The following is a 25,675-nucleotide window of genomic DNA, read 5'->3' as shown; positions in this document are numbered from 1 at the left end:
GCTTCGCAGGCTTTATTGAGGGTGAGGAGATATGCGTCAAAGGGTTAATGTGTAACTCAACAGTGCTGAGGGAACAGACAAGTCAGGTTGAGAGAACCATTAAGTATGGGGGAAAGGAGAGGTATCAGAGACTAAGAATCATAGTAAGTGTGAGGTGAAGGAATCTGCAGGCAGGAGAGATTTGTAAATGTTTAATGAGCCTTTATGTATCAGCTCAGTTCAGTCCAGTCGCTCAGTCGTGTCCAACTCTTTGTGACCCCATGAATCGCAGCATGCCAGGCCTCCCTGTCCATCACCAACTCCCGGAGTTTACCCAAACTCATGTCCATTCAGTCGGTGATGCCATCTAACCGTCTCATCCTCTATCGTCCCCCTTCTCCTTCTGCCCTCAATCTTTCCCAACATGAGGGTCTTTTCAAATGAGTCAGCTCTTCACATCAGGTGGCCAAAATACTAGAGTTTCAGCTTCAACATCAGTCCTTCCAATGGAACACCCAGGACTGATTCCCTTTGGGATGGACTGGTTGGATCTCCTTGCAGTCCAAGGGACTCTCAAGAGTCTTCTCCAACACCACACTTCAAAAGCATCAATTCTTCAGCGCTCAGCTTTCTTTATAGTCCAACTCTCACATCCATACATGACTACTGGAAAAACCATAGCCTTGATTAGATGGACCTTTGTGGACAAAGTAATGTCTCTGCTTTTTAATATGCTGTCTAGGTTGATCATAACTTTCCTCCAAGGAGTAAGCGTCTTTCAATTTCATGGCTGCAGTCACCATCTGCAGTGATTCTGGAGCCCCAAAAAATAAAGTCAGCCACTCTTTCCACTGTTTCCCCATCTATTGCCATGAAGTGATGGGACCAGATGCCATGATCTTCGTTTTCTGAATGTTGAGCTTTAAGCCAACTTTTTCATTCTCCTCGTTCACCCTCATCCAGAGGCTCTTTAGTTCTTCTTCATTTTCTGCCATAAGGGTGGTGTCATCTGCATATCTGAGGTTATTGATATTTCTCCCAGCAATCTTGATTCCAGCTTGTGTTTCTTCCAGTCCAGCGTTTCTCATGATGTACTCTGCATAGAAGTTAAATAAGCAGGGTGACAATATACAGCCTTGACACACTCCTTTTCCTATTTGGAACCAGTCTGTGGTTCCATGTCCAGTTCTAACTGTTGCTTCCTGACCTGAGTACAGGTTTCTCAAGAGGCAGGTCAGGTGGTCTGGTATTCCCATCTCTTTCAGAATTTTCCACAGCTTATTATGATCCACACCGTCAGAGGCTTTGACATAGTCAATAAAGCAGAAGTAGATGTTTTTCTGGAACTCTCTTGCTTTTTCCATGATCCAGTGGATGTTGGCAATTTGATCTCTGGTTCCTCTGCCTTTTCTAAAACCAGCTTGAACATCAGGAAGTTCACGGTTCACATATTGCTGAAGCCTGGCTTGGAGAATTTTGAGCATTACTTTACTAGTGTGTGAGATGAGTACAACTGTGTGGTAGTTTGAGCATTCTTTGGCGCTGCCTTTCTTTGGGATTGGAATGAAAACTGACCTTTTCCAGTCCTGTGGCCACTGCTGAATTTTCCAAATTTGCTGACATATTGAGTGCAGCACTTTCACAGCATCATCTTTTACGGTCTGAAATACCATCACCTCCACTAGCTTTGTTCGTAGTGATGCTTTCTAAGGCCCACTTGACTTCACATTCCAGGATGTCTGGCTCTAGGTGAGTGTGAGTGATCACACCATCGTGATTATCTGTGTCATGAAGATCTTTTTTGTACAGTTCTTCTGTGTATTCTTGCCACCTTTTCTTAATATCTTCTGCTTCTGTTAGGTCCATACCATTTCTGTCCTTTATTGAGCCCATCTTTCCATGAAATGTTCCCTTGGTATCTCTAATTTTCTTGAAGAGATCTCTAGCCTTTCCTATTCTATTGTTTTCCTCTATTTCTTTGCACTGATCGCTGAGGAAGGCTTTCTTATCTCTCCTTGCTATTCTTTAGAACTCTGCATTCGAATGGGTGTCTCTTTCCTGTTCTCCTTTCTTTTTGCTTCTCTTCTTTTCACAGCCTTTATGTTTAAGAATCTGTTTATAAGCATGCAACTGTGTATCCTGGGAATGGTAGGGGTGGGGTCAAATTATGAATCTTCCCCACTTATAATGCTTACCATCACTTACAACTTTAGGTTCACAGTTTGAACTACCAAAAGATTTATTCACTCTTCAAAAGGAAGTATTACTATAAGCAAGTTAATAAATGATATATTTAAAGATACTTTATAAATACTTATTAAAGAGACATATAAAAATCTAAGCATAGAAGCATGAAGAAATAGTTATCCAATAAAATAAATGCAGGGATAGTCTCACAATTCTTACTTCCTCAAATCACATTATTTTTACTTTTCTGAAAAAGAAAAAAAAGTCAGCTCCCTCCTCTCAACTATTTGCTTTGTGGCCAAACTTCAGCATTTACTCCTTTGCTCTGAATGCTTTTCTTGGCATTGAAATCTCTTGGCCTACTTTAAGCCTAACAACTTCCTGTAACTGCCCCCAAACACAGCAAAGGGAAGGTGTCGCTTTTACTTGAGCAATATTTGGTTAGAGCTCTGCATTTTTCCTCTGCAATTAGAGGCAGTGGAGAGAAGTTGCACTCACTTAGCATCCTGATCCTTGAGGATTCTGTCCTTTATCTGACTGATTCCTTCTTCTTGGAAAAATCTCATTCTTGATCCTTCCCACCAGACATCTGAATTTAATCCATAAACCCCAGTCAAGTTACATTTAAAACTGAACAGTCCCCTGCCCCTAGCATATAACCTCACCAACATCCATGTTTTTTCAGTACTTCCAAAGTCAAGTCCAAGTTCATACCACGATCAGTTCTCTTCAGACAAGATCTGGAAAGATTTTTAACCTGGTTTCATCACCCAAAAAATGTGACTCATTTAAAATCTGGCCTAGCTGAAAAGTTGATTAATAGGTCAATACTTAAGGTATAACACAATTAATACTGAATATGAACCCCTATAGAAAGATGCTAAAATGAAAGGTGGAACAGGTAATATGTGCTGAGGATGACCCGAGAGAGGAAACATGTTATTTTAACCCACTCACACAGAATCCCTCTGGGGAACACCCCCCACCAATAAGGAACATGATGACTCTCGTTCTCAGACTTCCCTGGATGATTCAGCTCCACAGACCAATCATTTTTACAGTCTGACAATAAACCATGCACGTGACTTCTAAAAAGGGTTCTTATCTAACACTGAGACAACACCAAGATGAGCTCTGCGCCAAGCTAAGCAGACAGTGAGTCACCTGAATAAACACTTACGTTTTAACATGCAGGTACCTTGAGAAGTCTCTGCACTCCTCACCTGTGCCTTTTGCATGGGAATTTGCTCATTTAAGTTTAGTAAAGTCTCAAATTTTTGGATACTTAAACTAACCCAAATTGAATGGTTGTCTATAGCTTTGCATTGTCTAATAAGAGTTTGTTATTCAAATTAATACTTTCAAAAACAGGACTATGGGGAGCACTTTTTACTTAAGAAAACAAGCTGTTTTCACATCTTTGGCAAACAACTGTAAATGCTGCCAACCATAAATTAGTATTCTTGCATAAAAATAGACTTCTACTTCAGAAACACTATTACCAGTCCAATTATCGCACGTCGCTAACTAAGAGTAATAAGAGCATTTCTCCTGGATTTTCAAAAACTCGTATTTTTCCAATTAATCTTCATTTACAAAACTTCACTGTGAATGTATTATGCAATAATCAACGGCAAATCAAGAATCTATTTGGCAAATGTCAAATAGCTTAATCAAGCAAAATCAACACAGAGTATTATTCAAATTAATCACAATCAGAATGCCTGTTAATTTTCATTTCAATTTTAAAAATATTTATTAAGAATCCAGCATTGCAGAAATAAAAGGTAGAATCTCTGCTCTCAAGGACTTTCAATCGTATTTGTACAATTATGAAGCAGTTGAGAGCATTATATAATTGAAACTCAAAATAATTATCTAGACAGCATGACAAGTCCTCATAGGGATGAAAATGGAATTGCTGATAACAGGGAAGGCTATAGGGTGGGTAAAAACCAGGGGTGGGGAGGGGGTGGTGGGCAGAAGACCAACCAAAATGCACAGAGAGAAGAAATGAGAATGCCATATCGGAAAACTGAATAGTGCCTCAAGTAGCTTCATTAGAGCTTGGTGTGAGTACGGAATTAAGGACTGATAGCACAGGGCTTGCCAGGTGGTGCTAGTGGTAAAGAATCTGTCTGCCAATGCAGGAGACACAAGAGATGTGGGTTCGATCCCTGAGTCAGGAAGATCCCCTGGAGAAAGAAATGGCCACCCACGCCAGTATTCTTACCTGGAAAATGTCATAGACAGAGGAACCTGGTGGGCTATAGTTCATGGGGTGCAAAGAGTCAGACATGACTGAACGGCTGAGCACACACACATATAGCATCAGACCTAACTGAGGAGTACAAACTTCATTCAAAAACCAGATGAATCTTTGAGTGTTTCTAAGGTGGGAGGTTACATGATGAAAGTAGTATCTTCATCAGATTACTTTAGAGGTGAGTTTTGAATGGACTGGAGAAGTTCCTCTGTTATTTCCTCTCTCCTTACTTTCAGGGAAAAACAAAGGCAAGGAAAAAGCAACCCTTGGAAAAAGTATTCCTCTTGCCTTTTCTTAAAAAAAAAAAAAAAAGGAAAAGGAAAAAATAAAGACCAAAATAACAACCTCTCCCCTCACAATTTTTTTATCTGCAATTTTTTTAAGCTAATGGTCAAGCCTTTTGCAGGTCTGCATACCCTGAAATCAGAGTACTGTCTGAAAATTTGCACAAATGCTTGAATTCTCTTGGGAGACAACAAAAAGCTTTGATGGGTAGAGAAATAAATGAACTTCAAAGTAATTCTGTCACCAAGCACTTAGACTAGGGCTCAGTGAACTGGCTTCGGGGGTCATACTACCCATCACATCACACAATGCACACACTCCACAGCAGTATCCTACAGGGCAGAGCGTGCTGCGTGGACACACAGGCTCCACTCCTCCTCTGCCACCAAAGCGACTGTTCTTCTCCATTTTGCAACAGGTTTCCCCTTAGGATTTCACCTTTATAAAACATTCAAAAGCCCAGCTCATTCTTCACCATCCCCTGGAAATTTCCTGAAAAAGCTATGGTCAGATCGTCTAAGAATTAGAAGAATTAACTAAACTTAGCTCTTCTAGGAGCTAAATATGCCACTATCGAGGGCATCAAAAGGTTCCCATCCAGCACTAATTCTCTCCTATTTTTACTTGGCTTTTCCCTGTCATCCTGAATCCATCAAAGAACAGGCAGAGATATCAGTAAATACTGTACATAAATAAATGAAATGTTTGTGTCTCCCAGGAAATTGTACCTTTGTTTAAAACTCACTAATGGGGAAGACCATAACCTAATAATATCCTTTTTGAGCAATGTCCATTCCATAAACATGCTAGGCACATTCAGAACTTCAGGAATACATTTGTTTTTATTTGAAGTGAACTAGTTTGGTTTTCAGAGAAGGCAATGGCACCCCACTCCAGTACTCTTGCCTGGAAAATCCCATGGACGGAGGAGCCTGGTGGGCTGCAGTCCATGGGGTCGCTAAGAGTCGGACACGACCGAGCGACTTCACTTTCACTTTTCACTTTCATGCACTGGAGAAGGAAATGGCAACCCACTCCAGTGTTCTTGCCTAGAGAATCCCAAGGACGGGGGAGCCTGGTGGGCTGCCATCTATGGGGTCGCACAGAGTCGGACACAAATGAAGCAACTTAGCAGCAGCAGCAGTTCGGTTTTGCTTTTTTTTATTTTATATTGCTTCATTTTCTTGCATCCAGTATTAAAAGGGAACTTTGGAAACTTTTAATATATCCAAATTAAACTGCTAAAACAAGATTTTTAAATGGCTTTCAGCCATATTTCCAAACTACACAGAAATGTTTTTCATATAAAATTCGGCATAAATTAGATGTATCAAAGTCTTTACTCTAAACGAATCTTCAGATTGCTCAAATTTGAGAGAGTGTTTTCTACAGTTATGTTAGATGGTAAATAATAACCCTGGGCTTTTCACTGATATGCTTAGTAGATATGCTTTGAAGATTTTATCCAAGTCTAGTTTCATTAAATGTATGATTTTTTTAATAGGTTTGTTCCATTAAAGGTGGAATTTTACTATATCTCGTTTTGGTGAAGGTCACTGACTCACAAAACAAATCTTCATTTAAAAAAAATAAGAGGGAAGATAAGATTCAATAGTCAGGTAAAGCGTAAAGGAATTTCTTAGGAAGTCATTATAAAACATTTTTCCTTCTTACAGAGGAAAACATAGAATACAATAATTATCCAAGAAGAACCTCCTATCAGGTTTAAACTATAAAAGTTTAGACCATCAGTTCAAAATGAGCTAAGTCTTCTAGAAAATAATCTATCAGAAATCACAATGACTCTGAACTTCCCTGGCAGTCTAGTGGTTAAGACTTCACCTTCTACTGCGGGGGCTGTGAGTTTGATTGCTGATCAGTAAGCTAAGATCCCACATGCCTCATGGTCAAAAAAAAATAAAAGAGAAAACGCCCAAAACATAAAATAGAAGCAATATTGTAACAAATTCAATAAAGACTTTCAAAATGGTCCATATCAAAAAAATTTTAAAAAAAGAAAAGAAACCATTATGGTTCAATCAATAGCTGGTACCAGGCCTCCCCCCAAAGCACCATGATTACAAAAAGAGGCCCATAAACATATATCTAAATACTAAAACTATCAATCAAGCCAATAGATTATTCATTAAAATATGTTCTATCTCTGTACAATGACTAATATACCTTCAAAATGACCTGGAAAGTCAAATTCACCATCTGGGATTCAGACACTTGATGCTCCCACATTGGGAGAATCTGGCCCCCTTTTCCTGCCACCTCCAGCACACCCCATACTTTGAAGAACCATATATGCATGTGGCCACTCCACAATTTGTCCACATCTACTGCAAATATCCAACCCAAGACAATTCCTTGGATTCAGGGGTACAACTATATTAAAAAAAAACCAACAAACAAGACAACTTACATCAGTTTCAAAAGTATAAGTATTAGAGCAAATGGACTGGGAATTTTAAAATAAACCTAATAAATATGTTAAAGAGACATATGAAAACATATTTTCAGGGAAATGCAAATCAAAACCATAATGGGATATCATCTCACACCTGTTGGAATGGCTATTATCAAAAATAGTAAATAAGAAGTGTTGATGAGGATGCAGAGACAATGGAACTCGTGTGTGCTGCTGGTGGGAATGCAACAGGCGCAGCCACTGTGGAAAACAGTATGGAAGTTCCTCAAAACTTTAGACACAGAACCACCACATGATCCAGAAATTCTACTTCTGGGAGTTTATCGGAAGAAAATGAAAACACTAACTCAAAAAGATATATGCACCTATATGCTCACTGAACCATTATTTGTAATAGCCAAGACATGGAAGCAATCTAGGAGTCAATCAGTATATGAGTAGAATAAAGAAAATATGGTGTATATGTATGTATATAAATCTATATACAAAGATATATAGATACACATACATACATATACAATGAAATATTAGTCATAAAAAAAGGTAACGCATTTGCATTATGGCTGGACTTTGAAGGCAGTATGCTAAGTGAAATAAGTCAGATGGGTAAAGACAAATATCATATGATCTCACTTTTATGTGTAATCTGTTGATTAAATAAAAAAGAAATCTCCAGTTCAGAGATACAGAGAATAGGCTGGTGGTTGCCAGAAGCAAGGGGTGGAGGGTGGGCAAAATGGGACAGGGGATCAAAGGTACAAACTTTCAGTTATAAAATAAATAAGTCATGGGGATGTAACGTACAGCATGGTAACCACAGTTTAAAACACTGTATTGTATATATGAAAATTTCTAAGAGATCTTAATAAGTTTTCATCACAAGGAAAAAAATTTTTGTAACTATGTATGGTGATAGAAGTTAACTAGACCTATTGTGGTGATCATTTTATAATATATAAATATTGAATCATTATGTTGTATACCTGAAACTAATAATAATGAAATAAGAACTACAAATCACATAAAGAATGAACCAGACATACTAGGTTTGAAAAATACAGTTAACTGAAAAATAACATAATAAATGGGACAAACAGTAAAACAGCTCTAAACAAAGAACAAATCAAATCAATGAGGAGACGTGCAGCCTGATAAAACTCTTCCAAAAGGAGGCAGAGAAAGTCAAAGAATTGAAGCGTATATGAGGAACAATAGGAGACAGAGGAAGTAACTATGGCAACATTCCAAAAAATAAATAAAAACGGAGGCAATGGCAGATCCTTTATTCTGATCCCCTCTTCCTCTGAGTAAAAGTAGAAGAGATGGGGAAAAAATGTTTTCAATCTCTCTGAATGCTGAGTCACCTAATGTAAAGGAATTGGATGACCAGAGAGCTGAGGGCAATGGTTGAAACCACTTTTTCCATGCAAGCAATTTTCTGGTTCAGAGGAGCGCTCAGAAAGGCTGAATCCCACAGTAGTAACTCTGAAATTCTTAAGGAGCTGGAAGACACATGTGACACACTGCATCCTGACGAAACTGCCTGCTCCGTCTGCCATCACTCTGGGTTGAAAGCCCAAAGGCTGCACCTAGACCACCAGCGTGCAGAAGCGACACAGGGCCTCACGCAGGCCGGACTGGAAACTGAACTCAGCTGCCTCCGGACTGCTGAGGTCTCCAGGCGCCTGGCAAAAGCAAACAGAAACCCTCTCTGTAGGAAAACATTATCCTAGGCCTCAAAGTATTTCTGCAAAATATTTTAAAATATAATGTCTGATACATAATAAAAATGTTTAAATTTTGCAATATGTTTCTCACATAATAAAAAATAGTAAGGCAAAACGGAGATAAGACAACAAGAAACAGCAAACAGTACAAAAAGAACCATAGGGAATCTAGATATTGGATTAAAAGCCCAGATCTTACCAAAAAACTCTGCTTATTGTATTTAAGGAATGTAAGAATGATGCATTTGGCATCATGGTAATATTGCTGAAGACCAAAAGAAAAAAAGAAAAGGAAAAAAAAATCTTAAGAGTTGCAAAGGAAATTGACAGATTACCATCAAAGCAACTAAAATTACATTCACTATCGATTTCTCATCAGAAATAACAGAAGCTACAAAAATACTAGAACAATATTCTTAAAATGTTCAAAGAAAAAATTGTCAACCAAAACTCGTATATCAGTTTAAAATATTCTTCAAGTATGAACATGGAAATTTCAAACAAAAATTAAGACAATGTGTCACAACCTGACTTGCAGAAAAGAAATACCAAAGAGTGTTCTTCAGGGAGAAAGAAAATAATTCCACATAGAAGCTTGAAAATGTAGGAGAGGGTGAAAAACAACAAAACTAACAAACTAAGAAGTCTGAGAATTCTAAGGCTTACAAAATGTGAATGAAAAGGATCTCCTATTTACTAGTACAGTTTGGAAGAATCATTTGATACTTTCTAAAAATCAGTGCCCTGATGGTCCAATGGCTGAGACTCCAAACTCCCCATGCAGGGGGCCGGGGTTCGATCCCTGGTCAGGAAACTAGATCCCAAATGCCACAGCTAAGGGTTTACATGCTACAACTAAGACCCGGTGTGCTCAAATAAATGAATAAATATTTAAAATAAATAAATATTAATTCAATTTAAAGCTGAATTTTCATACACCCCCACAGCTCAGCAATACTATGCCTCAGTTTAGAACCAAGCAAAACATTTGGATAATGTACCACAAAACATGTATAAGAATATTCCAAACAGTGTTGTTTCTTAGAGCAAATATCTAGAAAACACCACGGTAGTACAGAAATACAACAGAATGTTTTATGCCAGTTAAAATAACTGAACTATAGATAAGTGCAACATGAATGAATCTTTAAAATGTATTACTGGGTGAAATAAATAAATAATATAATAGTACATCAGCATGGCACTCTTTTTATAATTGTAAAAATATTTCAAAGTAAATAATACTTTATGTCCATACATGTGAAAACAATGTTTTTTTAAGAAACAAGTCAACGATAACACAAAATTAGGACAGGGTTCACCTTAGTTAAGTATAGGTCAGTGGGAAGGGTTAGAAGAGATAAATGTAAATAATCCTCAATGTTCATGTTCAAGTTCCTGGGTGGATTGCTGGGTGTTTGTTATTTCCATGAATGAGGGCAAAAAGAGTATATGGGGAAAAATAAATTAGGAGCTATAGCAGTGCTCCAGGCAAAAGATGATACCAGAGGTCTGGGATGTAGTAATGGGGATGGGGAGATCATAGTTCAGTTCAGTCACTCAGCCGTGTCCATCTCTTTGCAACCCCATGAACCACAGCACACCAGGACTCCCTGTCCATCACCAACTCCCAGAGTCTACCTAAACCCATGTCCGTTGAGTCAGTAATGCCATCCAACCATCTCATCCTCTGTCGTCCCCTTCTCCTCATGCCCTCAATCTTTCCCAGTATCAGGGGCTTTTCTAATGAATCAGTTCTTTACATCAGGTGGCTAAAGTATTGAAGTTTCAGCTTCAACATCAGTCCTTCCAATGAACACCCAGGACTGATCTCCTTTAGGATGGACTGGTTGGATCTCCTTGCAATCCAAGAGACTCTCAAGAGTCTTCTCCAACACCACAGTTCAAAAGCATCAATTCTTCTGTGCTCAGCTTTCTTTATAGTCCAACTCTCACATCCATACATGACTACTGGAAAAACCATAGCATTGACTCAGTTCAGTTCAGTTCAGTCGCTCAGTCGTGTCCGACTCTTTGCAACCCCATGAATCGCAGCACGCCAGGCCTCCCTGTCCATCACCATCTCCCGGAGTTCACTCAGACTCACGTCCATCGAGTCGGTGATGCCATCCAGCCATCTCATCCTGGGTCGTCCCCTTCTCCTCCTGCCCCCAATCTCTCCCAGCACCAGAGTCTTTTCCAATGAGTCAACTCTTTGCATGAGGTGGTCAAAGTACTAGAGCTTCAGCTTTAGCATCATTTCTTCCAAAGAAATCCCAGGGCTAATCTCCTTCAGAATGGACTGGTTGGACCTCCTTGCAGTCCAAGGGACCCTCAAGAGTCTTCTCCAACACCACAGTTCAAAAGCATCAATTCTTCGGCGCTCAGCCTTCTGCACAGTCCAACTCTCACATCCATACATGACCACAGGAAAAACCATAGCCTTGACTAGATGGACCTTAATCGGCAAAGTAATGTCTCTGCTTTTGAATATACTATCTAGGTTGGTCATAACTTTTCTTCCAAGGAGTAAGCGTCTTTTAATTTCATGGCTGCAGTCACCATCTGCAGCGATTTTGGAGCCCCCAAAAATAAAGTCTGACACTGTTTCTACTGTTTCCCCATCTATTTCCCATGAAGTGATGGGACTGGATGCCATGATCTTCGTTTTCTGAATGTTGAGCTTTAAGCCAACTTTTTCACTCTCCTCTTTCACTTTCATCAAGAGGCTTTTGAGTTCCTCTTCACTTTCCGCCATAAGGGTGGTGTCATCTGCATATCTGAGGTTATTGATGTTTCTCCCAGCAATCTGGATTCCAGCTTGTGTTTCTTCCAGTCCAGTGTTTCTCATGATGTACTCTGCATAGAAGTTGCAGGTTAGGTGGTCTGGTATTCTCGTCTCTTTCAGAATTTTCCACAGTTTATTGTGATCCACACAGTCAAAGGCTTTGGCATAGTCAATAAAGCAGAAGTAGATGTTTTTCTGGAACTCTCTTGCTTTTTCCATGATCCAGTGGATGTTGGCAATTTGATCTCTGGTTCCTCTGCCTTTTCTAAAACCAGCTTGAACATCTGGAAGTTCATGGTCCATGAACTGCTGAAGCCTGGCTTGGAGAATTTTGAGCATTACTTTACTAGCATGTGAAATGAGTGCAACTGTGCAGTAGTTTGAGCATTCTTTGGCATTGCCTTTCTTTGGGATTGGAATGAAAACTGACCTTTTCTAGTCCTGTGGCCACTGCTGAGTTTTCCAGATTTGCTGACATATTGAGTGCAGCACTTTCACAGCATCATCTTTTAGGGTCTGAAATACCATCACCTCCACTAGCTTTGCTCATAGTGATGCTTTCTAAGGCCCACTTGACTTCACATTCCAGGATGTCTGGTTCTAGGTGAGTGTGAGTGATCACACCATTGTGATTATCTGGGTGGTGAAGATCTTTTCTGTACAGTTCTTTTGTGTATTCTTACCACCTCTTCTTAATATCTTCTGCTTCTGTTAGGTCCATACCATTCCTGTCCTTTATAGAGCCCATCTTTGCATGAAATATTCCCTTGGTATCTCTAATTTTCTTGAAGAGATCTCTAGTCTTTCCCAATCTGTTGTTTTCCTCTATTTCTTTGCATTGATCGCTGAGTAGGGCTTTCTTATCTCTCCTTGCTATTCTTTAGAACTCTGCATTCAAACGGGTATATCGTTCCTGTTCTCCTTTGCTTTTCGCATCTCTTCTTTTCACAGCTATTTGTAAGCCCTCATCAGACAGCCATTTTGCCTTTTTGCACTTCTTTTTCTTGGGGATAGTGTTGATACCTATCTCCTATACAATGTCACAAACCTCCGTCCATAGTTCACCAGGCACTCTATCAGATCTAGTCCCTTAATCTATTTCTCACTTCTACTGTATAGTCATAAGGGATTTGATTTATGTAATACCTGAATGGTCTAGTGGTTTTCCCTACTTTGTTCAATTTAGGTCTGAATTTGGCAATAAGGAGCTCATGATCTGAGCCACAGTCAGCTCCCGATCTTGTTTTTTCTGACTGTATAAAGCTTCTCCATCTTTGGCTGCAAAGAATATAATCAATCTGACTTCAGTGTTGACCATCTGGTGACGTCCATGTGTAGAGTCTTCTCTTGTGTCACTGGAAGAGGGTGTTTGCTATGACCAGTGCATTCTCTTGGCAAAACTCTATTAGCCTTTGCCCTGCTTCATTCCATATCCCAAAGCCAAATGGCACCCCACTCCAATACTCTTGCCTGGCAAATCCCATGGACGGAGGAGCCTGGTGGGCTGCCGTCCATGGGGTCGCTAAGAGCCGGACGCAACTGAGCGACTTCACTTTCACATTTTACTTTCATGCATTGGAGAAAGAAATGGCAACCCACTCCACTGTTCTTGCCTGGAGAATCCCAGGGGCAGTGGAGCCTGGTGGGCTGCTGTCTATGGGGTCACACAGAGTCGGACACGACTAAAGCGACTCAGCAGTAGCAGCAGCAGCCAGGTGTTTCTTGATTTCGTACTTTTGTGTTCCAGTCCCCTACAATGAAAAGGACATCTTTTTTGGTTGTTAGTTCTAAAAGGTCTCGTAGGTCTTCATAAAACCATTCAACTTCAGCTTCTTCTGTGTTACTGGAGTTCATAGACCTGAAGGCTATTCAAGAGGCAGAAATGAAAGAACTTGGTAACTGACTGAATGCTGGGGTTGACGGAGAAGGAAGAGTTATAATAACTCTCAGTTTCAGATTAAGGACTGGATGGAGAGTAGGACTACTTAACAAAAACAGGAACAAGTTTCCAATGCACTGCAAGGAATTTAGTAATGAACACTGTAGTCAGCACCTTTATATCCAGCTGAATCGTCCCCACGATGAGACAACATGGGTTGAGGGTGAGAATTTAACTGCCCTTGGTCCTAAAGGCATAAATTCTTTGTTTCAGCTAAAAACAACAAAACTAAATTAAACACCTAACACTTACACATACGTGGCCCAAATGCACATTTCTGGAGGGAGACTCCGGTACTTCTGCTTTGTGTTGAAAGATAACTGGCTCTCTCTGCCCACCTAGGCTTGACCGGAAACATTTAGTAGCTGCTAGCAGGCATTTTCTGAAGCAGAAGGATAAATGTGATAGAAGAGGCGGGCAAAGCCAAGACCACTATAAAGAAATGCAGCCAGGGCCCTGGGGCAACCGCAATCCGGGGCTGGCCTGCCTCTGGCTCCTCTGTTATGCGAGCCTGTGCCCCGGTCACCAGAAAAGCCCATCTGAGTGAGCTTCCTACTGCTTACAGCTGAAGACATGGAACTGCTACAGGGGCTGGAAACAGAAAGAAGGTCAATAAATCACAAACTCTAAATCGGCTCAACTGAAGAAGGGTGAGGAAGGCTTCCTATCCCTCACGCTGGGAATTTGGATATCCTTGTTATCAAAGAAAAAAAAAAATGTTGGTTAAAGCACCACCCTCTTGCACCTTTGGACGAGACCATGTAACTACAGTACTATAACTGTGGTCCCGAGGACCTGACAGAGGAAAAACTGAGGCTCACAGAATGTTTTGGCTAGCTCCTCACAGCTTCAAGTCCTACACACAGAAGTTTATAATATTATTCTTTGCATTCTACAATGTTTTTAACTGTGAAATGTGAAGTATTTTAAATTCTAAGTTTCAAAAAAATTAATTCCTAAGAAAGTATACACTTAAGGGAGAAAGTTTTAGATCCTGTTTGCTCCATATGGTTGTTTCAAGGTCTCACAATCTATTATAATAATCAGGAATAACCTGACCAAAACTTATACTATGAGTTTGGAGGTGAGGGAATTTAATAACTAAGTAATTGGTACATGCAAATTTTAACACTGAGAAATTATGCAACAAAAAAAGGCTGAAAAGATCAATTAAAATAACATGAATTCTACATATCAAAGGAACTCCCCAGCCTAAGTAACACAGTGGCTATTCTATAAAGAGACTACTCCTTTTTGAACTATTTAACAATAAAATGGGATTCCCTAACAGCTCAGTTGGTAAAGAATCTGCCTGCAATGCAGGAGACCCCGGTTCGATTCCTGGGTTGGGAAGATCCACTGGAGAAGGGATAGGCTACCCACTCCAATATTTTGGGCCTCCCTTGTGGCTCAGCTGGTAAAGAAACCACCTGTAATGCGGGAGACCTGGGTTTGATCCCTGGGTTGGGAAGATCCCCTGGGGAAGGGGAAGGCTACCCACTCCAGTATTCTGGTCTGGAGAATTTCATGAACTGTATAGTCCATGGGGTTGCAAAGAGTCGGACACAACTGAGTGACTTTCACTCACAATAAGAAAGTGTCTTGATTTTCAAAAATAAAATTCTGACAACCAGATTTTTTCTTTTTGTTTTGGTACAAGAAAGCCAATTGCAAGTTTCCAGAGTGCTAACTCAGTAAGCTCATATCATATAAAGATTTCTAGATTAGTCAAGATTTGATGATTTACTCTGATCCCCAAGCCCATGCATCAAACATGAGAATTACCAAAGTCAGCACTATTATTCCTCACTCTTCGTAACTCGCTCATCTCCTTTCATTTTTCCCAGCTCTCTTCAGCGTGCCCTCTACTGATTTGTCTTCGTCTGATTCCCGTCCGTAGTCCTCCTTTGTCTCTTGCTGTGTGTGCCCAGCTTTCTCCTACCGTGTCCTAGGACACCTCTGTGCCTTCTGCCTTCCCTTTGGTCCTCCCATTCTCCCTCTGCTATCTCTTCACTCTCCGTTCTCCTCTAATCTTTAGTCATAGTAGTTAACTTATTTGATATAATTATGGAATCAAAGTTTATAATCTCCGCTTTGTCATTTTTAAGTTGTCAGATGGTTTTTATTCCAATACTTTGGCCACCTGAGGCGAAGAGCTGACTCATTTGCAAAGACCCTGATGCTGGGAAAAATTGAGGGCAGGAGGCAAAGGGGACGACAGAGGATGAGATGGTTGGATGGCATCATCGACCCAATGGACATGAGTTTGGGTAAACTCCGACAGTTGGTGATGGACAGGGAGGCCTGGCGTGCTGCGGTTCATGGGGTCACAAAGAGTTGGACATGACTGAGCGACTGAACTGACTGACTGACTGATGGTTTTTATTTCTGACTTTAAAAATACTGTTTCTGGGAGGTGGGAGGGGGGTTCATGTTTGGGAACACATGTAAGAATTAAAGATTTTAAAATTTAAAAAAAAAAAAATTAAAAATAAATAAAAATAAAAATGAAAATAAAAATACTGTTTCTTACATTGTGTTGCATGGCCCTGAACTGACACACTCAGCAAGTCAGTGTCATGATAAGGTTCTGTTTACTCACCACAGAACAACAGTTTGTTTGTTTGTTTGTTTTAATCTTTAATTCTTACATGCGTAGAACAACAGTTTTTACTAAGGTTTTTGAATCAGAAGAAGCATTCCTTGGACACTAAGCTACTGAATTCATTCATCTAAACTGCTTTAAGAAAATGGCACTAGAATTCTGGGACTCATATTGTAAGAATTCAAATTTCTTTTTAAAAAATTGTTATTAAATGGATGGAATATCTAATGTGATAATATCTTTTAAAATGTTGTGAATTTAGTGACTGCCTCTGTGCGACCTGGCCTTGACATCTGAATGGCTTTACCATTAATTCACAGAACCTTCAATATTATAAAGTGTAACTAACAGCATTCTACAAATACCTGAACTTGCTTTTCTACAGAGAGAAAAATGAAGGAGAGAGAATGAACCCATCCAAACCAGACAGCTGACAGTATAGCAGGAATCAGCAATTAAATCCTTAGTTAACAGAAAATAACCTCAGTGCTTCCATCATTTATGATTTCTTTTTTATTCTTTAGCATACAAACTTCATTCTCCATAAATACCAATATAACAACTCATTTCTGTTTTACTTCGGAGTATCTTTAGTTTTCTTCTATTGTTTGAAGGTTTAGAACACAATGTTCTACATTGAAAAAAATTAAAATAGAATTCTAAACATAAATAGAGAGAATGCAAGATCCTATAGGCCAAGGGCAATTGTTATTCATCATAAAGAAAAGTTAGCTTAGATGTCAGATAAAAAGCCTCAAAATCAAATGTACAACTTGGCTATATTTCACTGGATACAGAACATCAATATTAAGGTATCTATGCTTTTACCAAACAACATGTCTCAAGTGTTCTGACTCTCCCTAATGTTACAAAGGTTACTATGTGACATGCCGCGGGACAGTAAGTCATTCTGGCATTGAATCAGTCTTTAGAAGAGACTTACACTAATTCATTTCCCTATTAACTGTGACTCTGAGTTGACAAGCCCTGGCAAGGCAGTGTGAAAGAAGGATGATTAGGAGAGAAATATTCTTAAGATGGAGTAAGCAGGGAAGGTACTAGCCTGTCATATGCAGCAATCATGAAGTTGAGAAGGAGGCTGATGGACTGCTCCACACTGATTTGGTGAGTGGAAGGAAGGCGCTTGTTCAGCTGGTAGTAGATGGATGAGATGACGGTCTCGAGGCGGGACACACTGATCTCAGTGCTATGGTCCAGTGTATTAAGGCCATTGTCTCGGAAGGCTTCGATCATGTTCCAGATATCAACAAGATGGACTAGGACACAAAGAAGAGAACTTGTCAACAGCTCAACAGCTTTAATTTATCAGAAAGCTATAAGAACTGTACATTTATTTACATTTAATAGAATAGTGAAGGGTAGGCCTTCCCTGGTGGCTCAGTGCCAATGCCGGAGACACGGGTTGGATCCTTGGTCCTGGAGGATCCCACATGCTGTGGAGCAACTAAACCAGTGCACCACAGCTACTGAGTGTGTACTCCAGAGCCCAGGAGTCCCAACGACTGAACCCGCATGCTACAGTTACTGAAGCCCATGCGCCCAGGGCCCACGCTCCGCAGCAAGAGAAGCTGCAGCAAGGGGAGGCCCTCACACTGCAACTAGGGAGCAGCCCCTCCTCTCTGCAGCTAGAGAAAGCCCATGCAGCAATGAGGACCCAGCACTGCCACAAATAAATGATTGTTTAAAAAGAACAGTGAAGAGTAGCAGAATACGTCACCCCAAAATATGTCACTTTGGCCTATGGATTAGTTTGAGCTAAAGACATCTGAAAAACAGCAGACGCCAAAAAGGACTCTCTGACTTCCCCCTTTCTCCCCCAAAGCAGGAATAAAAAGTCCCATGTGAACAACGCCCTCCCTATTTCAGAAGGAAAGAAACATCCTCATCACCAGAGACAGTGAATTGAGTATGAGAGAAATCTGTACCGACTTCATTAAAACAATTCTTGTCTTCAGTCTCTCGATATTTTATTTTTCCACAACTGCTACTCTTTGTTCAACTCAGTATATAAGCACTTAGTCCTACTCACTTCTTTTTTGCCTCCCCTTTGCTGCTCTAAAAATACACAATGCAAAAGGTAACAGAACCTCAAAAAGACAAAGTCACAAGCTTTGTGGAAGATAGTAACATACTCCTCTTAGCAGGTGACAGAATAAACATATAAAAAGATAAGTACAGTCATAGACAAAGTTTACAACCAATAAAGTAGGCATAATTGACACCATATGAAGTCCTGCCCCAATGATCAGAAAACATGCTTTACTTTCAAGAATAAAATGAATATGCATAAAAACTGACCTTAAAAAAATATTGACCTTACCCTGAGTCATAAAGCTAATCTCAATAAATGTTAAAGGATTAAAGTCATATAAACATTGTCCTCTGGTTAAAACGAAATTAAGTCAGATATCATTATCAAAGGAAAACTTTTAAAATAAACCTTATCTTTAGAAATGAAGCAATATACTACTAGGAACTTCCTTAATCTGATTAAGGATATCTATAAAAAACTGCAGCTAACATATTAGTTCAGTTCAGTTCAGTTCAGTAGCTCAGTCGTGTCCGACTCTTTGCGACCCCATGAATCGCAGCACGCCAGGCCTCCCTGTTCATCACCATCTCCCAGAGTTCACTCAGACTCACATCCATCGAGTCCGTGATGCCATCCAGCCATCTCATCCTCTGTTGTCCCCTTCTCCTCCTGCCCCCAATCCCTCCCAGCATAAGAGTCTTTTCCAATGAGTCAACTCTTCTCATGAGGTGGCCAAAGTACTGGAGTTTCAGCTTTAGCATCATTCCTTCCAAAGAAATCCCAGGGTTGATCTCCTTCAGAATAGACTAGTTGGATCTCCTTGCAGTCCAAGGGACCTTCAAGAGTCTTCTCCAACACCACAGTTCAAAAGCATCAATTCTTCAGTGCTCAGCCTTCTTCATAGTCCAACTCTCATATCCATACATGAACACAGGAAAAACCATAGCCTTGACTAGATGGACCTTAGTCAGCAAAGTAATGTCTCTGATTTTGAATATACTATCAGGGTTGGTCATAACTTTTCTTCCAAGGAGTAAGCGTCTTTTAATTTCATGGCTGCAGTCACCATCTGCAGTGATTCTGGAGCCCAAAAAAATAAAGTCTGACACTGTTTCTACTGTTTCCCCATCTATTTCCCATGAAGTGATGGGACCTGATGCCATGATCTTCGTTTTCTGAATGTTGAGTTTAGGCCAACTTTTTCGCTCTCCTCTTTCACTTTCATCAAGAGGCTTTTGAGTTCCTCTTCACTTTCTGCCATAACAGTGGTGTCATCTGCATATCTGAGGTTATTGATATTTCTCCCGGCAGTCTTGATTCCAGCTTGTGTTTCTTCCAGTCCAGCATTTCTCATGGTGTACTCTGCATAGAAGTTAAAGAAGCAGGGTGACAATGTACAGCCTTGACGTACTCCTTTTCCTATTTGGAACCAGTCTGTGGTTCCATGTCCAGTTCTAACTGTTGCTTCCTGACCTGCACACAGATTTCTCAAGGGGCAGGTCAGGAGGTCTGGTATTCCCATCTCTTTCAGAATTTTCCACAGTTTATTGTGATCCACACAGTCAAAGGCTTTGGCATAGTCAATAAAGCAGAAATAGATGTTTTTCTGGAACTCTCTTGCTTTTCCATGATCCAGCGGATGTTAGCAATTTGATCTCTGGTTCCTCTGCCTTTTCTAAAACCAGCTTGAACGTCAGGGAGTTCACGGTTCACATATTGCTGAAGTCTGGCTTGGAGAATTTTGAGCATTACTTTACTAGCATGTGAGATGAGTGCAATTGTGCGGTAGTTTGAGCATTCTTTGGCATTGCCTTTCTTTGGAATTGGAATGAAAACTGACCTTTTCCAGTCCTGTGGCCACTGCTGAGTTTTCCAAATTTGCTGGCATATTGAGTGCAGCACTTTCACAGCATCATCTTTCAGGATTTGAAACAGCTCAATTGGAATTCCATCACCTCCACTAGCTTTGTTCGTAGTGAAGCTTCCTAAGGCCCACTTGACTTCACATTCCAAGATGTCTGGTTCTAGATTAGTGATCACATCATCATGACTATCTGGGTCGTGAAAATCTTTTTTGTACAGTTCTTCTGTGTATTCTTGCCACTTTTTCTTAATATCTTCTGCTTCTGTTAGGTCCATACCATTTCTGTCCTTTATCAAGCCCATCTTTGCATGAAATGCTCCCTTGGTACCTCTAATTTTCTGGAAGAGATCGCTAGTCTTTCCCAATCTGTTGTTTTCCTCTATTTCTTTGCACTGATCGCTGAAGAAGGCTTTCTTATCTCTTCTTGCTATTCTTTGGAACTCTGCATTCTGTTGCTTATATCTTTCCTTTTCTCCTTTGCTTTTTGCCTCTCTTCTTTTCACAGCCATTTGTAAGGCCTCCCCAGACAGCCATTTTGCTTTTTACTTAACAGTAAAATGTTGAAAGCCATTTCTCTAATACTGAGAATAAGATAAAAACGCCCACTATCATCCTTCCTATTGTATTTCAGATCCTAAACCATACAAATATGCAGTAATTATCAGTACAAACATTGTAAATAAAGAAATGTAACTCATTTAAATGACAAAATTATATACATCAAAAATCATAAAGACTCTATACATTTATCACTAAAATTAATACGTGAGTCTAGAATGACTGCTAGATACAAATCAAGATATGAAAGTCACTGCATTTCCACATACCAGTTACAGGTAATGAAATTTTAAAAATGTATAATAGTATTACACATCATCAAGAATTTAGGAATAAGTCCAATAAAGGATGTATAGCATCTCTACCAACATACCTATAAATATAACTAGCAGAAAATGAAAATCTAAATAAATGGAGGGATCTACCATGTTTATAGAATAAAATCTCAACACTGGAAATACAGCAATTCTCCCCAGCTTGATCTACAGATTCAATGTAACCCCAAGAAAATCCCAAGTGCTATATATTAAAAGGATGAATTTTACTATATGTAAATTAATTTTTAATTTTATAATTAAAATTATGTTTTTAGTATAAATTAACAGATTCTAAAATTTGTATGAAAATAAATGTAAAAAAGAAAATGTCTCTATAGAACAAAGTAGGGAGACTTGTTCTACCCGATATTCAGAACATGTTATAAAGCTATAACGGTAATGACTCGTACAAGGATAGACAAACAGACCAATAGAACACAAGAGTCCAAAAGCAGATCCTCTCATATATGGACACAGCTATCAACATTCTGGTACATTTCTCCTAATGAATATGAGAAAAAGATTTTTTTAGTAATGGAGAAACTGGATAGTCTCTTCAATAAACAGTGGAAAAAATTTGATTCCTACCTATACTCTCCACCCACAAAAAAATTTCAGGTGGATTGAAGAATCATATGTGACAACATAGAACTTCTAAAACCACGCATCTTTAGTTTACATTAGTAATGCCATTAGGCTGGCTCAGCCCACACACAGACTACTGTTTTCCAAGAATTATAGGAAGAATTATAAAACTGGTAGTTGCCCTAGGACAGTGGTTTTCAAACTTTTTGACAACCCACAAAAATGTATTTTAATCACAACACACATACACACACACTTCTAGATATATAAAAAACATGTTTCACAAAATACCTTACTATATAAGCTATATTCTAGCTTTCTGTCCTTCTTTCTCTCCATTACATGCTTTAAATTCTGGCTACAGTCCACCAAAACGGTTTCAGGAACCATTAACAGGTCACAACCCATAATTTGAAAAACAATGCTTTGGGAAATCAGAGAAGAAACATGACTTCAATCTAGGATGGCAAGGTAAACTCTTCAAAGAGAATTTTAAGCTAAAATTTCTGAGTAGGACTTAAAGCAGTGTAGGAGTATTTAGATACAAAGTGACATAATAAATGGCAAACAAAACCTAGGCTAAAACGGATTTTCCCACTCTAAGGCTAATGATCTTTAGATTACACAAAACAGTTTTTCCTTAATACATACACAAACACATATATGAGAAAAGTACAATTCTAAGTTAGTTCTCTGTACACAAATTAAGAAGGAATTTATATGCCTGTGTATATACATATACACATACATCTATTTATTTCATAAGTAGTAACTGTAGAAGCAACTGCTTATAGAAAAGGCTGATTTATGTTATAATAAGTTTAATCAAGAAAGTTAATTTTTACTACACCTTTATCAAAATATTAGCTTTTCTTTCCCTCTAGAAACTGATAAATTATATTAATTTTGTATAAAGCTTTTCACTAAAAACAGTGACAAGGAGAAATCAATTCTCCCATTTAAAGAATTAATTAATCTCAAAGCTAGTTACCTTACTGAGTTTCTTAAATATTTTGAGGGACACCCAGAATAAGTCAAGAAATTCTTTCCATTATGAAGCTTACATTCTGATAAACACTTATGACAAAAAAATTTAATTAATAGTACAATATGACTAGAAGACAGTAAAATCCTTTATACTATCAAGAGCTCAATCCAGCTATCATAGAAATGAGTAGAAATGACTTACGGTTGCATCGTTTTTGTACAAATCGTAATTTGCAAGCTGTTCTGTAAGTTGATAGTCGTATGACATCAAAATTCTGAGCACCTGAAAAAGGGCAAATAAGAAACCTTCAATTAGATTTACCATTTAATTTCCACACACTGGGGAAGTGACTCTATTCTATTGTGTTGGCACAGGCTATACATAAAATGTCAACTAGGCCTTCTTTGGCTAAAACACAAGGTGGAGAAGAAGAGTTAAGAAACGCTTCTGTGTGCCCACTCCATGCCAAGCACGATGCCAGCAGTTTTGCCTACATCAGTCTGTTTGCTAGTCTAGGAAAACTCTGAGGGGAGGACCACTCATGATTTGAGTGAATGAATTACATATTCTGCAAAGTGAAAATCAGTGGTAGAGTAGGAAAGACCTCAGCCTAGAGCCAGGAAAGCTCAATTCCAGCCCCAGTCTGACCACCAACCATGGACCACGACCGTGGCCATGTTACACCCCTTCTTCCTGGCCTCACTGGCCTCATCTGAAAAATCGGGGAACTGGACCAGCTGATCTCTAAGGTCCCCTTCCATGTCTGAGGCGGCCTGTGTTTTTCAAGAAAGGGCCATACCAGTATTTCCAGACCACTGTGTCATGTGCTTCCAGTACACTGCCCCTCCCCAGCAAGAGCTGAAGATTGTTTCCCTCCACCTGCACGTGAGGACACTGTGACTGCCTCTACAAAGAGAGTGCGGCAGAGGAACACTGCCTGATTCCTGAAGATGGGTGATACACCTGGCACAGCTTGCCCCTGCTCTCACTCTCTGAGGATGCTTGGAACCCGGACATCATTGTTGTAAAGAAGCCCAAAGTAGCTGGATGTGGAGAGACCACACAGAGATGCTGGTAGGCAGAGGAACTGAGTCCATCAGCTTAAAGTCAGCAACAACTGCCAAACACATAAGTGAGCGAGTCAAATGACCCAGCCTTGAGTCTGAACCTTCCAACAGAGGCCTCAGACTTCATGTAGCAAAGTCAAGACATCAGCACTGGATGATTTCTGTTTCCAGACCCAAAAAAGATGTAAAATAAAAGACTGTTCGGGAATATGTGATATATAGCCATAGTAACTAGAACAAAGCCTAAATTACATGAGGTTATGAATCAAACTTTGTTTTCATTTCAAAATTTGCTGTAAAAGTCTCCTTGAACGTTAAGCCCACTTCAGGGAACTCTGACCTCCAATGTCAGTTTTTTTTCTATTTCATCCATACAGCCTTTGTAAGATCTGGCAGCAACTTTTGACTCAATAGAGGGAAAGGGAACTATCATAAATTATCTTCTACCAATATTTACAGTCATCTCTCATTTCTGCTCATTCCACAGTATAGGAAAAAAAAGAAAAGAAAAAAGGAAGGATTTTTCCAGGTTTTTGGTGAACATACTTATTGACCAAAAATTGAAGCAAAGATTTCTTTTAATCTCATTTCAATCAACCTTTACCTTGATGTCATGATTAAAATTATTTCCTTCATCACCTGGCTCTCACAAAATTTCTATCCTTCTATACATACACTGTTCAGTCCTGTTTTTCAATATAACAGGTTTTTTTGAAATAGAATTCACCCACTTAAAGTATTCAATTTAGTTGTACAACCATCACCACAGTCAGTTTTTAGAAATTTTTCATTATTTCAAAAAGAAACCTCTTCCCCTTATGAGTCACTCTGCTTATTTCTTAATTGGGTTGTTTGTCTTTCATCATTGAGTTGTAAGAGTCTTTTATATGTTATAGATACGAGTCCCTTATGAAATATGTGATTTGCAAATTTTTCCTCCCATTCTGTGAGTAGTCATTTCACCTCTTAGTCATATTCACTGGAGTACAAAGTGTTTAACTTTGATTAATCCACTATATCCATTCATTCTTTAGTCACTTGTGCTTTTTGGTGTCATACCTGAGAAGGCGTTGCCTAATCTAAGTTCATGAAGATTTATATTAATACCTGAGCAACTAAACAACAACTAAATATTTACTGAATGAATAAACTATTGAAAATTAGGAAGTTCTGGAATGCCTGGAATAAAAGACTCTGATCTGTTCTTTTCCGAAAAATATAAAGTCAAGTCAAAAGGTTATACAACTGTAGACACCAGCAAGGAAAGGCTGATGGAGGGAGATAATAAAAGTAGTACAGCAGTCAGCTCCTCTTCCTGTGTAAACATGTTGATGCTTGCAGCCCTCTTCAAGCAGGGCCAAGCATTCCAAAGGTGTTCCAGGAAGCCATAGGATGTGGTGGAGGTGCTCAGTAGACCAATGAGAGGCATGAGGAAATAAATTTACTTTGCTGAGAAAGGAATCTAACTGGGGAGATAAGGAGCATGGAAGGAGAAAGAAGAGGAGAGATTATAAATCTAATAAATGCATAGTAACATTTCAGAGCTGTCCAAAAACTTTTACAAGTACTTCTGATTAAGAAAAAAATATTTTAAAAAAATAGTCTGAATAAGTAACAAATATGACCATGAATGACTTCCTCATTTTTCTCTTGGCAGTCCGATTAGAAACCCTAGGGACCGAAGATGAAGCCAGAGGTCCCAGAAGAGAGGAAGGTACAAATAAAATCAAGATCACTCAAGGGTGACTCTCACAGTTGGTGAATTAGAGGGCAAAGTTTTAAAATCCCACAAAGGGAAATGGTAGAGACACATGGCTGATTCCACCAAGACTTTATTTTCTTTTAAATAATGGCAAGCAAGGAAAGTGATAACCAAATAGGCTTGGTTCTTATTTGGTTTCTATTTTTGTCAGTTTCCCTTTAAAATGAAAACAGTATGAGTGAGGTCAGGGACTGTGTTTTGTTCTCCCCTATATGGCTCAGATGGTAAAGAATCTGTCTGCAATGCAGGAGATGTAGGTTTGATCCCTGGG

At 39.3% G+C, this 25,675-nt stretch overlaps 1 protein-coding gene across 6 annotated transcripts in view; it reads right to left on the bottom strand.

Annotated features, from left to right (window-relative positions):
- The window catches only part of DTNB (dystrobrevin beta), a 239,978-nt gene that overhangs the window by 183,638 nt on the left and 30,665 nt on the right, over window positions 1-25,675 (bottom strand). For all 6 annotated transcript variants that reach the window (XM_018055540.1, XM_018055543.1, XM_018055546.1 and 3 more), the window contains exons 3-4: window positions 22,777-22,857; window positions 17,274-17,487 (exon numbers count right to left, since the gene is read on the bottom strand). In XM_018055540.1, coding sequence (XP_017911029.1) covers window positions 17,274-17,487; window positions 22,777-22,857 — 295 coding nt within the window. The remainder of the gene's footprint in view (window positions 1-17,273; window positions 17,488-22,776; window positions 22,858-25,675) is intronic.

This window comes from Capra hircus, chromosome 11 (genome assembly GCF_001704415.2).
Source record: "Capra hircus breed San Clemente chromosome 11, ASM170441v1, whole genome shotgun sequence".
Classification (NCBI taxonomy): Eukaryota; Metazoa; Chordata; class Mammalia; order Artiodactyla; family Bovidae; genus Capra; species Capra hircus.
This window is presented reverse-complemented; position numbering and strand designations above follow the sequence as displayed.